Genomic DNA, 16426 nt, shown 5'->3' with positions numbered 1-16426 from the left:
GCAACCTCCCGTGCCCGCTGGGCCGCAGCGATTACCTGTTCCCGTTCCCCGACCCGCTCCTCCGACCCCGCCAGTACCGGCCCTGAGACTCCCCAAACTCTGCGTTTGAGTCCTGCCTTTTTCCCCACGCAACATCCGTGACATGAATAGGATATATGTACTGTATCAGCTTATGTATCATATGTATGTGTAGATGACCATATAGAACTAGGAGTTTTATTATATGTGTGTGGGAGAATCATTATATATCCATCATTCATATTCAGACATTTGATCAATTGAAGCAGTGAAATGTAAGCAGTGAAATAATATAAACCAACAGAACTTTACGAAGAGTAACGTAACAGGGAAATCTTCTTCTAAATAAATTATTCCTTGTGTTGTAAAATGGTGCGGCCCCTTTAAGAGCAGCACGTACGGAGCAGGTGTGAGCGAGTGAGCGAGCGAGAGAGCGAGTGGGAGAGAAGGAGCGGAGTTTTTGTTAATGTTGTGTGTGGACGTAGCGACCGGAGAAAATGTGCTCAATAAATCCTCAAAGAAAGTATACAGTGGGCATTTTATTCACTAACCGGCAGGAGGAAGGAAAGTGAAGGGTATTAACCCCGAAGTATTACCAACAGGCAATACTTGGCCCTGGAGCAGAGAACGAAGTCTCCCCTGCAGTCTCCAACTACGGTCAGAGACGGACAGGCAGGAAAGGTTAACACTTGTCCTCAGCATCTGTAGCGCTCATACAGGACGTCATCGCGGCTAAACGGGTCTTTGTGATCTCAAAGAAGTCTCTTCCTACAAAACGTTAATCTAACTGATATTGCTCCTTCAGTGAAGTGAGCTGCCTTTTTTCCGGGAGTGATGAACTAATTCAGCAGCTCAGATGAACCTGCACCGGAGCAGGTTCGAGTTTTTTTATGTGTTGCTATGGTGATTTAGACAAACTTGCTTCGGGGAACCGAAAAGCCTGATCTACGTCATCTCATCCTGAAAATTATCCGGCTAACTCAATTAGCCACGTACGAGGGACAGGGCACAGGGGGCAGGTACAACTAACTGGATAAAAGTTGTTATTGTTATCCTACAGTTAGCCTTTAACTCTCTACCTCTCTATTTTCGACACAGTGCCCACAAACACACTGTGTTTGCATAGGCTGATAAACTTAGAGAGAGCGAGAGAGGGAGAGAGAGAGAGAGAGAGAGAGAGGGAAAAAGGGAGGGAAAAAACGTCTCAGCTAAAACAGAAAAAACACACACAAAGCTGAGAAAGCCTATGATTGTGTTACAGCGAGAGCAGTTAAGGGCATGAACACACATAGACGGATAGAAAAAAATCAATTCTGTCAGATAAAGTAAGACGGGCGTGAAGACAGGGGAAGGAGAAGTGGGAGAGACAGAACAGAGAGGTGTAAGGGCTTTGCTTCTGCACTCGGAACATGTCTCTTAATGGAAAGGTGGCTCTTGTAACAGGGGGTGCGCAGGGCATTGGAAGAGCCGTGGTCGAGAGACTACTGCAGAGCTCAGCTAAGGTCAGTACAGCTCAGTCGGCCTTTATTTAAACTACATTTGTAACTTGGAGTTTAATGGTATATATGCCTTTAGGTTAATTTATTTCTTTGCAGTTGTCTACATTTAAAAACTAGAATCACCTAATGGTGCTTAACATAACTGTTGTCGTTTATTGTTTAAGCTACCTCCATGTGTTCTCAGGTGCAATTCACAAGACTTATCCCTACTGCACAACCACACACTAGACTGAACCCCCTGCAGGGGTTTTATTTATTCAACTACAAAAACACTGGGAAACTAAATTGCTTTTTCACATTCAATGCAATTGAACTAGCAATGCTTTGCTAGTTCCTATTTTACTGTCACTGAACATCTGTGTCTATCAAAGGTTTTTAAGTTAATATGTAGAAATAGGGCCAGTGTTCTTCATCTTAGATGATGAGTCTAAAAAGAATAATAATTTGGCAATAAAAGAAACATGCATTTTGCTATGCAAGAAAGGAAGAGCAAAATTAATTTTGAAACAGTTACACTTCCTTCACAATCCTCTCTACTAATTGCAGTGTCATGTCATCCGTTTTGTATTTGTGTTCTCTGAGAAGTGCTCCGTTACTGACTGAGCTGTTCACAGCAACACTTGTCAAACCACAGAGCTAGGCAGAGGAAGTCAGCAGTACACTGTGATCAAAGAATGATGTCTGACTATTAGATGTATAGTTTACTCGTCCCCATTCAGTATGCAACTGAACTGGTAAAACCATGGCCCAACCCTTCAGGGGTCAAAAACAAACAGGAGACCAGCTGTTTGCACTGTGTCATTCCCAGAAGTGTGGTAGATGCCATCTGGAATGTACCGCACATACAAAGCATCCAGCAGTAAAAAAAATCAGGCAGTTGTAGCTTATTTTAAAGAGAAAAATATATATGCATATGCATTAGGCATGTGACGAAAGTACAAGACTGACTGCAATAATAAAAAATAAAAATTGTATAAACATACGGACGGACGCAGACCAGCATTTTCCGACATGCGAGTGTGCTGACCTGTGTGTGTGTGCACGTGTCAGTGTGTGCCATTGGGCGGAACTTGCAGAGAGCAGGAGAGACATGCAAACATAAATAAAACAGACATTCTTCAGGTGGCCGTGGTCGACCTCAACAAGGCATGTGGGGAAGAGAGCAAGACAGAGCTGGATGCTATGTTTGGAGAGGGCAACTGCTACTTTATCCCATGTGATGTGTCCAATGGCGATGCACTGAGAGGTAAAACAAACACAGACAGGAGATTGCGTATTGTAATTGCTTATAATGAAAGAAATTGAACCTAAAGAAAATACTATGATTTACTTAAAATTGTGTGTCAATTGTGTCTGCTAACAGTTCCACCATAGACTACATTAACTGTACATTAAATGCTCACTATGTTCTCCTCTTATGCAGATGAGCAAATTGTATCTGTACAATTGTGGTCATGACTGGGTGAGAACGAGTAGAAGCAGAGAATTGGCGTATTCGTAGGGGAATAAACGTCAGTGAGTCAGAGAGTGAGAGCGACATTAACAAAGTTTTCAGGGCTGCATAGAGCTGTTGATTGTGTGTGTCTGTGTGTGTGTGTGTGTGTGCGTGGTAAGAACAGAATGATGTTTATATGGTAAATGGACTGTAGATGTATTCATAAATCTTTTCTAATCTTTCAACCACTCAAAGCACTATTATAACACCATTTATCACCAATTCATACACTGATGACAGGAGCTATCATACAGTAACACCTGCAGGTACATAGTGCGTGCAATTGTAGGTAGTGCATGTGATATTTGTGTATGCGCCGTCAATGTGTGTGATTCATTTATAGATGTGTGTGTTTGTCAAGCAGATCTATTAAAAGCAGGTTTCGTTATTTCAAATTGCGAGGTATCTAAGTTTTGAATGTGGTACAACCCATTTAGGTTTTTCCACCTCAGGTTTCTCTCCAGCTTTTCATCCAACTGCCTCTCTCTGCTCACATAGACAATCTGCTGGTGACTCATTGTATAAGATGAATGTATTCCCTCAAATTCATGTTGACTTTTTCATTGATATTTAAGCAACATGTCTGGAGTAATTTCTCTAACATACACAAGCAAACAAAACACGTGTGCTATCCCAAGACATTTCAAGAGAGATTTTCCAAAAGTGTAATTGTAATTGCTCGATTTAGTCATTTAACACATTTCCATCAATGTCTCAAGTCATTCACTGATTGCTTTTTGTTTTTGTGGAATAGATGCATTTCACAGGACGGTAGACCAATTTGGTCGTCTGGACATCGTTATCAACAACGCCGGCATCAACAATGAAAAGAACTGGGAAAAGACCATACAGGTCAATCTGGTAAGACGAACCCCTCACATCACAGAACTGTTCGTACATGTCCCAGTATGTACTCTGTACACGCTCTCAGTGATCCTCGTGGCCAAATACACCTCCAGGAGCAGACGTATTTACTTGGCCGCTAAAGTTCTCCGTCTCATCCTACTGAAAACAAGCATGGGCCTGCCGGCAAAATATGCAAACAAAACCACAATTTATTCAAATCTTACTTGTAACTAAGTTAATGGCCAAGCGTATCTCCATCTCAGTGAAATGGGGCTAACCAAAAATGTTGTGATGTTCTCTGCTGAAATAATGCTCTGATAATAATCCCTTACATGCAATTGCATGTTAGATCAGTATACTTTTATTAATTAATAGGGAGCACAGTTTTTCTCCCTTTCACTTCTGGGTGAATTATTTGTGGGGGGGTTTTCTCAAATGAGAAATTTTTAAGGGCTTTGTCATTTCCACAATTTGGCATGAAAATATTGACGTGGTAGGGCTCTCATGGCAATCCCATTTCTGCATGACATTAACTCAAAATGTTGTTTTAACTCAAAGGTCCATTATCCAATCTGCCCAAAACGTCTTGTTCATGATGGTAGTTAAGGCCTAAATTCATTTCCATCCCAACATTTTATTATGTAAATTTCTGTCGGTGAAAAGAAATTACCATACAAACATAACATGTTCATAATGCCAGCCCACGAAGCATTTAACGCCTGCATTGCCATGGCGATGTATTCTTTGCCATGAAAAACGATGGCATTTTTAATTCCCTTAAACACCAAAGAATTAACTACACTTGGAACACACATTTAAAGTACTAAATATGGTTGTATTATACAATTTTGACACTGATCTTAACAAGCTTGATTGGTGTCCTAGTTTGAGGACTTCTGCTTGCTTATATCAACAGATAGTCATAGCACCACCTACTGACAACTATGGATGTAAGCATGGTTCTATGAATAGAAAGAAAATGTTTTGAAAAGCAAAAATTGGATAACTAGTTTTCAAATTGTGGTTGCATTTTGATCAATAGCAGAGGAATTATTTTGCTTGTTCCAGACCGAGGCTGTAATATACATTAAATGAATGTTACGTGAAGTCTTATTATAGATACAATTGGATCACACCTTTTGGTTTAAATTTATTTCCAGTCCTCCTGGACCCACTTTGAATCACTCAGCAGTGATTTTCGAGCTGCTTTTGAGACTTCCATTTAATATGACAGTCACGTCACAAACGCGATAGCATATAGGCACTTGTTTTATTGCTGATCGTTTACATTCATGGTTCATACCCTCGGTGTTTGTGGATGTGTGAGGGCTCAACAATGCCGCTATCAGCTTTAATTTTTTTACTGTTTTAAAAAAATGTATTTCAGGGCTCAGGGAGGGGCGCTAACCACACCCTCTTAGCGCCCCTCCCTGAGCCGCCATTGTTTGGATAGCTTTTTTCAAAAATGTATTTTGTATTGACTTCTTGTCTCATTAAAAGTTGGTTGATGATCTGAAACATTCAAGTGTGACAAATATGCCAAAAAATAAGAAACCAGGAAAGGATCAAATACTTTTTCACAGCATTGTACCGGTTTGACTCCTCTCTTACATCAACTCTTAGCCATTCACGACACTATAGCCCAAACGCCTAAAACTGTATTTCTGCTGAGTAGAATTGAGAAGCCTTCAGAATGGAGAATTGTTACTTCTGACTACCAATGGAAAACAGACGGACAATAGGCTAAAGGTTTTTACAAGATTGATTAAAACGTGGGCACGGTATCTGTATTATTGTATTGTTATTGTATTATTATGTTTTGGGGTGTATGATTTAGGCTTTAAGAACTTTTAGAGGAAGAAATTCCTCATCAACGCACATTATTGGCTGCTTGTCCCAAAGGGGTTCATCTTACATTCTTCATATTTTTTTCTTGTGGAGCGTGTTTGAACCGGCACAAGTTTTAGACCTAACATGCTTTTAGGCCTACTTATATTAGGTACCTTTATGTGTTTTATGCATCAAAACCCTAAATCCAAAAACCTGGAGAACTCTGTGTCCCAAGTATAGCAGCTGGAGTATTTGTTAGTGTATTCACCGTATTCTGGTTATTGGTTGTGCAGGCACAGACTGCAACGAAAACATCTAATTTCTGCAGAAGAAAGAAAGCTTTTTCTTTCAACTCACATAGAGACTAGAAAATTGGAGTAATTTGTTGCAAAAGAGACACAGCTTTACTGAATAGTGTTCTCAAATGAAACAGCACAAGAAGGAACCAAAGTAGCACACAATAGAAACATTCAAGGAAGCACTGCAGCGTACGAAGTTTAAGTAAAATGGGGTCTGATGAAAGAAATGGCGGGAAACTAAACAAAGTCGGGGAGTAAAATAATCTGACGCATGAGTCTCTGGTCTAAAAATGGGAAGTAACACTAACGAAAGCGGCTGCATATCTCAATCCTCTTATCTCCTTGTCCTATGAGGTGTAACTGTTCGTGTTTGAACCGGCACAAGTTCCTGCTTTTAGGTCTACTTATATTAGGTACGTGTATGTGTTTTGAGCATCAAAACCCTATATCCAAAAACCTGGAGAACTCTGTGTCCCAAGTATAGCAGCTGGAGTATTTGTTAGTGTATTCACCGTATTCTGGTTATTGGTTGTGCAGGCACAGACTGCAAATAAAGCCTCTAAGTTCTGCAGCAGAAAGAAACCTTTTTCTTTCAACTCACATAGAGACTAGAAAATAGGAGTAATTTGTTGCAAAAGAGACACAGCTTTACTGAATAGTGTTCTCAAATTAAACAGCACAAGAAGGAACCAAAGTAGCACACGATAGAAACATTCAAGGAAGCACTGCAGCGTACGAAGTTTAAGTCAAATGGGGTTTGATGAAAGAAATGGCGGGCAACTAAACAAAGTCAGGGAGTAAAATAATCTGACGCATGAGTCTGTGGTCTAAAAATGGGAAGTAACACTAGATAAAATCGTCACAGTAACGAAAGCGGCTGCATATCTCAATCCTCTTATCTCCTTGTCCTATGAGGTGTAACTGTTCACTCACTGCTCAATGGAGGACATCAGACATCAGGTTCTGAGGGACAAACAGGCAATCAGGAGGACAGGGGCTAAGACCGGGCTGGTCTTGGGGGGTGGACTTTTTGATCTTGATCCATTCACAGCATGGTACGTGAGTACCAATGTTTTGAAATGGATGCAGGCAGTCACTGGTAGCCAGTGAAGAGAGTGGAGCGGTGGAGTAGTGTGGGTAAATTTCGGAAGGTTAAAGACCAGTTGAGCTGCTGCATTCTGGATGAGCTGCAGAACTCGAATGGCGGTGGCAGGGAGACCTGCCAGGAGAGCGTTACACGGCGGCAGGTGAAAAAGCCTAAATCAGAAGGTGACGTATTCTCCTGATGTTGTAGAGCGTGGACCTAGAATTGTGTTGTCGCTGTAATGTGGGAGTCAGGGAGAGTTGTCTGTGTCACACCGAGGTTCCTAGCAGTCAAAATGGGCGTTAACACAGAGTTGTCAAAGTTGACAGTCCTGGGTAGGAGAATCTTTTCCCGGGAATAGAAGTAGTTCAGTCTTGTATCTTTGCAGACTGAATGTACTCTAGGTTCTTGTGATCAGTCCAACACAAAAGGGAAGACTGGTCCCCTCCAGTCAGTGGCACCACTCTTCAAGGGCCAGCTTAACAGCAGGCAGCTCTCGGTTACCAACGTCGCAGTTTCTTTCAGCTTCTAAGAGCCTAGAAAAGAAGCCACTTGGGTGGAGTTTCTGGTCACTGGCAGCCCGCTGGGATAGGATGGCCCTCACCCCCACCGGTTCTTAAAGGCCTCCTCAGCCGAGGAGGTGGGGGTGCTATGGTGCTATAGCCGCGGATAAACCTCCGGTAGAAGTTTGGCGTTGCAAGAATCGTTGCAGTTGTTTACGTGAGTCAGGGCCAGGCCAGGACGTAACAGCTGACACCTTGGCAGGATCCATCTGCACGATCATCTTTCATATGATGTACCCCAGAAAGGAGACAGATGAGGCGTGGAATTCACAGTTCTCTGCCTTCACGAACAGAGAATTCCTCAGGAGACATTGAAGGACTGCTTGGACATGGTGAATGTGCTCCTCTTGGCAATTACAGAAAATCAGAATTTCGTCTAGGTAGACAAACACCTGCTTATTTAACATGTCACTTAGCACATCATTCACTAGGACCTGGAAGACGGCTGGGACATTGTGAGACCAAAGGGCATGAGCAGGTATTCATAATGTTCAGTGGGGGTGTTGAAAGCTGTCTTCCACTCATCACCCTTTTGGATGTGGACCAAGTGGCGCTACGCAGGTCTAGCTTGGTGGTAGCCCCCCGCAACTCAAAGGCCGAAGAGATGAGAGAGAGTGGGTAGCGTTCGTTTCTAAATGATCATTGAGAGTCAATGCAAGCCCTCAGAGACGTATCCTTCTTCCCTACGAAGAAGAACCCCGCACATGCAGGTGAAGAAGAGGGACGAATGATCCCAGCAGCAAGAGAGGAATTTATGTACGCCTCCATGGCCTCTCTCAGGTGCAGATTAGGTTAATGACGCAGTCGTAGGGTCGATGTGGAGCCAGAGTGTAATTTGCGGATCCTTGGGGGGGTCCCGGAATGACGAGGATACAAGAGGTAGTGTCGGTAACCAACTTTATTCTGTCTTTTAGTGCAGTGTAAATCCTCCACGTCAGGCTCGGTCTCTCTCGCTGGCGCCGGATCTCCACTACTGAAATACAGGCACAAGCCACAATGATTTCCTCCACCTGAGGCCAATTATGCCTTCACCTGGCACCGTTCCCTGAACCACTCCCCTCTGCAGCTGAGCCAAAACCACGCCCGCCACCACACAGAGATAAGGCCTTGACCTTACTGAATAGCTCCCGATAGTCATCGTATTCAGTAGGTACCCCTTAATCCATCTGGAGCATAGCTGGGGCCGTCTGACTGCTGAGCTGCAGCAGCCTGTTTCAGGCAAATCCGGTGACGAACGAACTCCATCCCAGGATGGCTCCTGTGGCCCAGTCAATGTGGGGGTTATGGCGGCGGAGCCAGGGTTATCTCAGGATTAATGGATTAATGGATGACTGCAGGATAAGAAACCACATGGTGGTTACCAGACAGGAGTATACGGACTGGGGTGGTCTATTGAGTTACGTTCCCCAGTCCAGGGCGATGGGCACCAGGATATGAAGTGACCAGCCTGGCCACAGGCGCTCACGCCCCCCTGTAGTGAGACTGGTGCGCCCTACCTCGATTGGTTCAGCCTTCCCTAGTTGAGGCCCTGGGATGAGGCTGGTAGCTGCTGGAGCGCCTTGAAGCCGGGTGAAAGGGCGTCTTGCGTCGCTCCTGTCGCCTTGCCTGGATGCGTCTGTCCACTCGAGATGTTGGTTTCTCTAAGCCAGGGGTGTCAAACCCATTTTAGGTTCGGGCCAGATACTATCCACTTCGATCGAAGGCGGGCCAGACCATTAAAATCATATTGAGAGGTGGCGCGGACAGTACAGGGTTTCCCGGTGGCCGAATCGATATAAGAGAAGCAGAAGCGGACGCGAATGCGGGAGGACCGCTCTGACTCCGGCGGAGGGCCGCTCAAACTGTGCTGCTGAGTTTCAGTTGGTAAGGCGTGCTCTTGTGCGAAACTCAAGAGTATAATCCAGCACTGTCCCCTGCCCCTAGAGACCGCCCCAAACACCTTGCGTAGCTCTCCAAAAAACAGGACAAAAGAGCAGGCTGGCGTGCGTCTCTCCCATTCGCAGGTGCCCCACAGTCATGCCTCGAGCTGCCTCATCGATCCTCTCAAACCAGCTGACTGGTGAACGAGTGTGTGCTGGGTCCATGAATGGACAGATTGCAATGTAACAGTTGGTGTTTGGACCCAAATGATTCCAGGGATCTTTTGACCTTTTATTTAAATCTCCGGAAGCAGCAGGAAGAGTAACTGTGGGGCAACAGGAGACCCGTCTGAAAACAAGCGCTGGAGAGTCTGGCATCGAAGCGCACACTTTGCCAGAAGAACAATCTGGCAAAGTGTGTGTGTGTGTGTGAGAGAGAGGCAGGAGACTAAATAAGGACTTGATTAGTGATCAGGAGGTGTGTGAACAGGGTTTTAGACTGACCAAGTGGAATTGGCAGAAAAATACGGTGAGGAGGGTGTGGAGCTGAACTGTGACACAAACACAAATATCTTATCTATCAGTAAATTCACATATATGTTACTTTCGTTTCCCTTCTGTGTATGTTCTGCTCTTGCGTGTTGTGAAAATAACCATTTTGCCCATGTTGTCTCTTAAACTTTCTAGACCTCTGTTATTAAAGGGACATACTTGGCACTTGAACAGATGAGTAAAGAGTACAAGAAAGAAGGAGGCGCCATTATCAATGTCTCCTCAATGGCAGGTAACACATGCCCACACACCTACATGTACATGCACAGATTTATTCAACTTAGAAACACAATATTTACTAATTTGTGACATTTTTACTGTGAAACGTCAGTTCCCCTTTCAAAATAGAAGATATTATTGATAAATGTATCATTTTTAAAGAACATTTCATGACAGAATACAAAACACATTTTGAACACTTGTGTCTCTCTGGCTGGCAATTGTTGAATCAAAGCATAACATTTTAAGGAATCTAAAAATATGTAATGTAAACTGTCTCAATAATTAAAAGCTAAGGTGTGCATTGATGACCTGTTTGGGTCAGTGCTGCCCCCCTTTCTCAGTTAGTTGACTGGCCAAATTGTAATTTTATTATGCTTTTCCGTGCTGACTGAATTGATGCCAGAATACATATGACCATATCTCTGGCAAACGCAAGATTTGAAATGATGCTTTTGTGAGATTGTCTTTAGAGATATTCTGATCTGTCAATTAAATAAAAATGGTGAGAGCATTAGTCAAATGAGACACAGACAAACTATTTACTATCTCCACCATGTTGTGTCTAAAGAGGTGCTATCACTTCTGTGACAACGAAAAGCTGTTCACTTTGTTCAGGAAAGTTGAAGTGAACTGAAGTGCCATTAAAACAAATACTACTCCATATATAACATTAGTGTTTAAATAATAGAACACACACAAATACAGCTCTGTTCAAGAGGTAAGTTGGTGCTTGTAAGATATAAAGGATTAACAGAATGACGTGGTCATCAAGTTCTATGATCTTTTGGTTACCTGAGTTTGTATAACCAACACTGCCAGGCTCAGAGGTTTCTTGTTCTCTGTTGGATCTTGGTTGTGCTGTAGGTTTTTATTTTTAAAAAAGGATGCAAGTTGTCACTGTGGAACATCAAAAGACGAAAACAATAAAGTTGTGATTGCAAGCCACATTGGCATGTGTAAGTGCGAGCGTATTATATCTAATACTTCCACCACTCGATTGTCAGTCTTTTATAAATAATTAACAGCTGCATTATAAACAATCAGAATAGCTATCTGTTTACTGTATCCCTCTGTGGGAGCCTATTTTTCATAAGAAATTGAGGGCATTTAAATTTAATTTTAAGCGAGGGTGCGGGTCAGATCTCTATGCACATGCATTAGGTATTTTTTCAAAACTCTAAGAAAACGTTTTGTAGAACCTTTACTTTGACTACACCCATACTGAAAATCAAACACTTTGCCCATATAATATGTCAGCGCTGTCCTATGAACACAAATAGCAGTTTTGTGAGATTATTGAGAAACATTTTTTTTAAAGTATATTTATAGCACATCAGCTATTTGTGTCATGTTGGTTGTGGTGCCGGACCCAAGAGCAGAACACTTGGAATTGCATGTATTATACATTGTTCATTCTGCACACATGGCATCCATTGTAGTCTGTTCATCCCGGGAGTGGGATCCCTCCTCTGACGTTCTCCCTAAGGTTTCTTCCCTTTTTTCCCTCTTGGAAGGGTTTTTTCATTTTTTGGGGAGTTTTTCCTGTGCCGATGGTGGGTTTCGGGACAGAGGATGTTGTATGTGTACAGACTGTAAAGCCCTCTGAGGCAAATTTGTAATTTGCGATTTTGGGCTATACAAAATAAAATGAATTGAATTGAATTGAACATAGAGCAGAAACGGTCTTTATTCTAAAAGAACCAGGGGGTGCAATGTTTTGATTAGGCTGGAGGAATGGTCGACAGGCTGAGTCCACAATGCAGGTTGTGGGAATCCAGAGGGGCAGAGAACCTGAGGCTGGCCATCGCAGCAAGCAGGAACAGGGTCCGGAGACAACCATGATCCATGGAAACCTGCGAGGCGAGACAGCACAAAAACTCCGGGGGAAGAACTTGAATTAGTGATTTGAATTATTGACATGTGAAATTATTATAGAAGTAGAGAGAGTGAGTGACAGAGACAGAGAGGGAGGAGCTTAGTGTGTCGTAAGAAGTCCCCCGGCAGTCTAGACCTATACACGCTTAACTGGTGTAGGCTAACCTGAGACAGCCCTAACTGAAAGCGTTATCAAAGAGGAAAGTTTTTAAGCTTTATCTTAAATGAGCTGACCGTGTATGCCCCCTGGACTGAAAGTGGAAGCTGATTCCACATAAGAAGAGCTTGATAACTTAAGGCTTGCATGCTGCATGCGTGCATGCGTACTTGCCATTCTCAATACAAACACAAACTTGTCCAAACATGGTGCATACTCCACATTTCAGAGGAAAGAATGTGTGTCTGTGTATTGAGCTGCGTTGTGTGCCTGCCGTGTCTAGAATTATGATTATGAGTAATATCTTTACATTTGCATGCCTTGACAGTACACTACAACTGTTATGGTTGCTTAATTAAAGAATGGAAGCCGATCTCATATTTTTGTTCACCACTCATTAGCATATGTTGATGCCTCTTCCTGTAATAGTCATTTTCCGGTTTCCGATCTAGTTCAAAATGTTAATTGTAGATCTGAACAACAGAAGGGACACAAATAACTTTTCTTTTCAATGTTCCTCAAACATTTAGCCTACTAAAATAATTTACAGTGCCCAAAACATTATAATCATATTTACAATCACAAAATGAATAAATATTGAACCAAATTATGAATAAATAAACTCATTCTGCCGGTAGAAATGGTTACTTGCCTCATAGCAGGACCGAGTACACAGTATAAATATGGAATGCATGTTATTCATGTGCGTGTGTTTGTTAAACAGGTAATTGGCTGAAGGGGGGAAACACTGCTTCTGTAGCAGTGATGATAAAAGTGTTTGTTACAAATAGTCCAGTGCACATGTGCAGACACAAACTCAAATCAAAATCAATCATCAAAAGTCTACAGCACTTACAGCTTACTGACAGCTGTCACCATTAAGATCCGTCACTTCACGTGAGACTTCTGAAGATAGGACCTCTATTTTTATATGTCCTGGTTTCCTGTCCTTGCTATGATCCTTGGCCCTCATGTGTCTCTTGTGCATAGGGAACAAGATGTAATGAGGGATGCAAGTTGCAAGTGAGGGAAAACATGTAGTTTAAGTGCCTTGGAATGAACCAGGGATGTGGAAACTGAATAATTATATAGCCTGCAAGTTTGAAAGAAATGTAAAGAGTTAATTGAAAGATGCTTGTAGTGAAATCATTGTGAGTGACATCAAGTTGAATTCTGCTCATTCATGAATTGATTTTTCTCCGCTCAACACAAGTTTCTTCTCTTGTCTCCTTTTATCTTTATAATCCAGCCTTCGTGCATTCACCTCACCAGCCTGTCTACACTGCTACTAAACATGGAGTCATTGGCTTCACTAGAGCTATGGCAGTAAGAAAAGCACACACAAACACTGAAACAACAGTGCAAAATGTTATCTTTAGCTTTTGTAGGATGGGATGTCTTTCAGAATGCTCAAAAGCCCAGCAACTTATTTCAAATGTTCTTGCAGGATGCATCCTCTCTGGGAAACTACGGTGTTCGTATTAACGCCCTGTGTCCGGCCTTTGTTGACACTCCTCTGCTGCACTCAGTTGAACATGAGGATAACATGGGAAAGTTTGTCAAGTTCAAGGATGATGTCAAACGCAGCATGATCAAATTTGGAGTTTTACAGTAAGATTACTTGATTCAAAATTTTACTTTTCTTAGCTTCATGTGCCTTTTTTGCATTAATATACAGTTTTTATTCATATTTTGCACTTACAAAGAACTTTCAAATTGTGTTGGAATATCAAATAATTAAACATAATTGGCAAACTAAGCATGTATTGCTTGAACATGATAAAGCAGTACCATTACTGCTATGGTTCCCCGACAAACGTAACAGCTGTATGTGCACAGTGTAGCAGTGGCTTTGACCTAGCCTGTGGAGCAAGCTCAATGCTAGTGCATTTGAGCTAATGCTAGTGCATTTGAGCGTGCTCCACTGGCTAGGTCAAAGCCAGTGCATGCACTGAAATTATGCAGTGTTTGTGCTTGTGCAGTGTTTGTGCTTGTCCTCGTCTCACCAGCATGAAACGATGAGCTGAAATATCTGTGTGACAAAAAAACGTTTTTTATTTATGGCTCTGAAAGCACTTCAAATTGTTATGTTCAATTTGGGAGCAGGATTATTAAGAGTGGGAGAAAGTTGAGGCTAGATGACACAATAGTATTAGGAGATATTACATTGGCATTATACATTTATTTCCTGCCTAAAGGGTCCTCTTATTATGCCTTAACATTGTGTGGGTACTGACCTCAAAAGGTCCTAGTCATATTTGATGGATAGGAGTTTGTCTGTTCACCTTGGCAAATAATCAACTTTACTTTTATTTCCTGTAGAGTTTTTCATAACCCTTACCTTTTACCTCAACCTTACTTTAGACACTTTGGCCGGCCCTCATTTTTGGAGAAAGAGAACAAAAAGCCTTGTTACCTGTAGGAATGCAGAAAATCTGTAATCTAATCTAATGTCCTATTCCCTCTCTGTATTGATCTCTAGGCCATCGTTCATAGCAGAGGGCATGATGAGGTTGATTATGGACACCACTTTGAATGGAGCGGTGATGAAGATCACCTGCTCAAAAGGAATTCACTTCCATACCTACGAACCCATGTCTGCTTGAGACACGTACTGGAGTTCACACTGCAGTCAGAGCATCATTTGGATTTTCAGGAAAAAAATAACTTGAACAATACATTATCATATATACAGTACATAGGCATACAGGTGTCCAAATTAAAACATAAATTCGAACAAAATAATAGTAATCTGCTGTCCATCCGATTTCCGTAATTGTGTTAATGATATACATATGATAAATAGGTAAGAATTAAATCCAGTGTTTTCGCTCTTACATAAACTTGGTTTCAATGTGTTACAGCCAATAATTGACAGTGCATGTTATCCAACTCACACAAAACCATTATGTGAAAACAGTATTTGTAACAGTATTTATGTAACAGTAACAGTATTTGTTTAAACAGTATTATCAATAGCAGTAATATAACAGGTAGTTTATTTGTTCTGTGTATAAATATATATATCAATATAAAATAAATATTGGACTATTTCTGCTCCACATGTCTGGAACAAACTCCCAGAAAGTTGCAGGTCTAATGAGACTTTCATCTGCTTCAAATTAAGAATGAATACTTTTCTGTTTACTCAATTGGATGGATAAAGTGGATGCATTTTACAGTTTATTTTTATAAAATTACATTCTATTTTAAGCTTGGTTATTATTTTAGTTTTTAATGTTTAAATCAATGCTCTTAACTATTTTTAAATTTCCTGTTCTTTTCCCATTTATTGGTTTTATGTAAAGCATTTAGCATTGCCTTGTTGTTGAAATGTGCTACAGTAATAAACCTGGCTTTCCTATAATGTTGTTGGCTATACTCAATTGTTGTTGAATACTGAAATAAGCTATGATCGGAGGCGCAAGAAGTCTTCCTCTGGCCATTGTTTGTCTTGCCATAACCTCAAGCCTGAACCACTGTCCACACAGCTCAGCTACAACATCATCTCTTCCTTCTCTCTTCCCCCAAACTCCACAATCATTGGAGATTCCAAAGACAACAGACATGTGGGTGAGTGGGGAGCACGGTCGTCCTCCAACCAGAGGGTTGTGGGTTCGATCCCAGGCCCGGCTAACCCGCATGTCGTTGTGTCCTTGGGCAAGACACTTAACTCAACATTGCTCCTGTAGCTGCGACTACAGTGTGTGAATGGTAGTTACTGATGGCAGGTGTCACTGTGTATGGTTCTCCTGTCATCAGTGTATGAATGGGTGTGAATGGGTGAATGATGTCGTGTAGTGTTAAAGCGCTTTGAGTGGTCAGAAGACTAGAAAAGCGCTATACAAGTACAGGCCATTACCATGTGCTCCATAAATATTTTTATTTTTTAGCCTAATTCCTACTCTTGGTAGCAGAGCTTAGTATTTGACCACAACCTCCCCCCACAGGATGTTACCCTAATCCTGATCATAATCTTGACCTCAACCTTGACCTAAACTTGGGCTGGTCTTCAATTTTGGACTGACCTTCAAACGCTGCGATGAATGACGCTTGGTTTATTTGATTTATTACTTGATATATGGATGGGTTTAAATGGTTAGACTCCTGATGGGCAGATGGCACCT

General features: G+C 41.9%; 1 protein-coding gene across 2 annotated transcripts; it reads left to right on the top strand.

The window, feature by feature from the left end:
• Positions 1 to 447: 447 nt before the first annotated feature.
• hpgd (15-hydroxyprostaglandin dehydrogenase) lies at positions 448 to 15666 on the top strand. 2 transcript variants are annotated; one of them, XM_040186488.2, is made up of 7 exons: positions 448 to 1520; positions 2640 to 2763; positions 3767 to 3873; positions 10181 to 10277; positions 13549 to 13625; positions 13747 to 13910; positions 14782 to 15666. In XM_040186488.2, the coding sequence occupies exons 1-7, from the start codon at positions 1428 to 1430 to the stop codon at positions 14903 to 14905; spliced, it is 786 nt and encodes a 261-aa protein (XP_040042422.1). In that variant the 5' UTR covers positions 448 to 1427; the 3' UTR covers positions 14906 to 15666. The 2 variants fall into 2 exon arrangements, with proteins under 2 accessions (XP_040042422.1, XP_077936328.1); XM_078080202.1 differs by having other exon boundaries at positions 458 to 1520; positions 10181 to 10273.
• Positions 15667 to 16426: the final 760 nt, after the last annotated feature.

Source organism: Gasterosteus aculeatus, chromosome 9, assembly GCF_964276395.1.
Source record: "Gasterosteus aculeatus chromosome 9, fGasAcu3.hap1.1, whole genome shotgun sequence".
Lineage (NCBI taxonomy): Eukaryota > Metazoa > Chordata > Actinopteri > Perciformes > Gasterosteidae > Gasterosteus > Gasterosteus aculeatus.
Note: the sequence above shows the minus strand (reverse complement) of the source record. Positions and strands in the feature narration are given on the sequence as shown.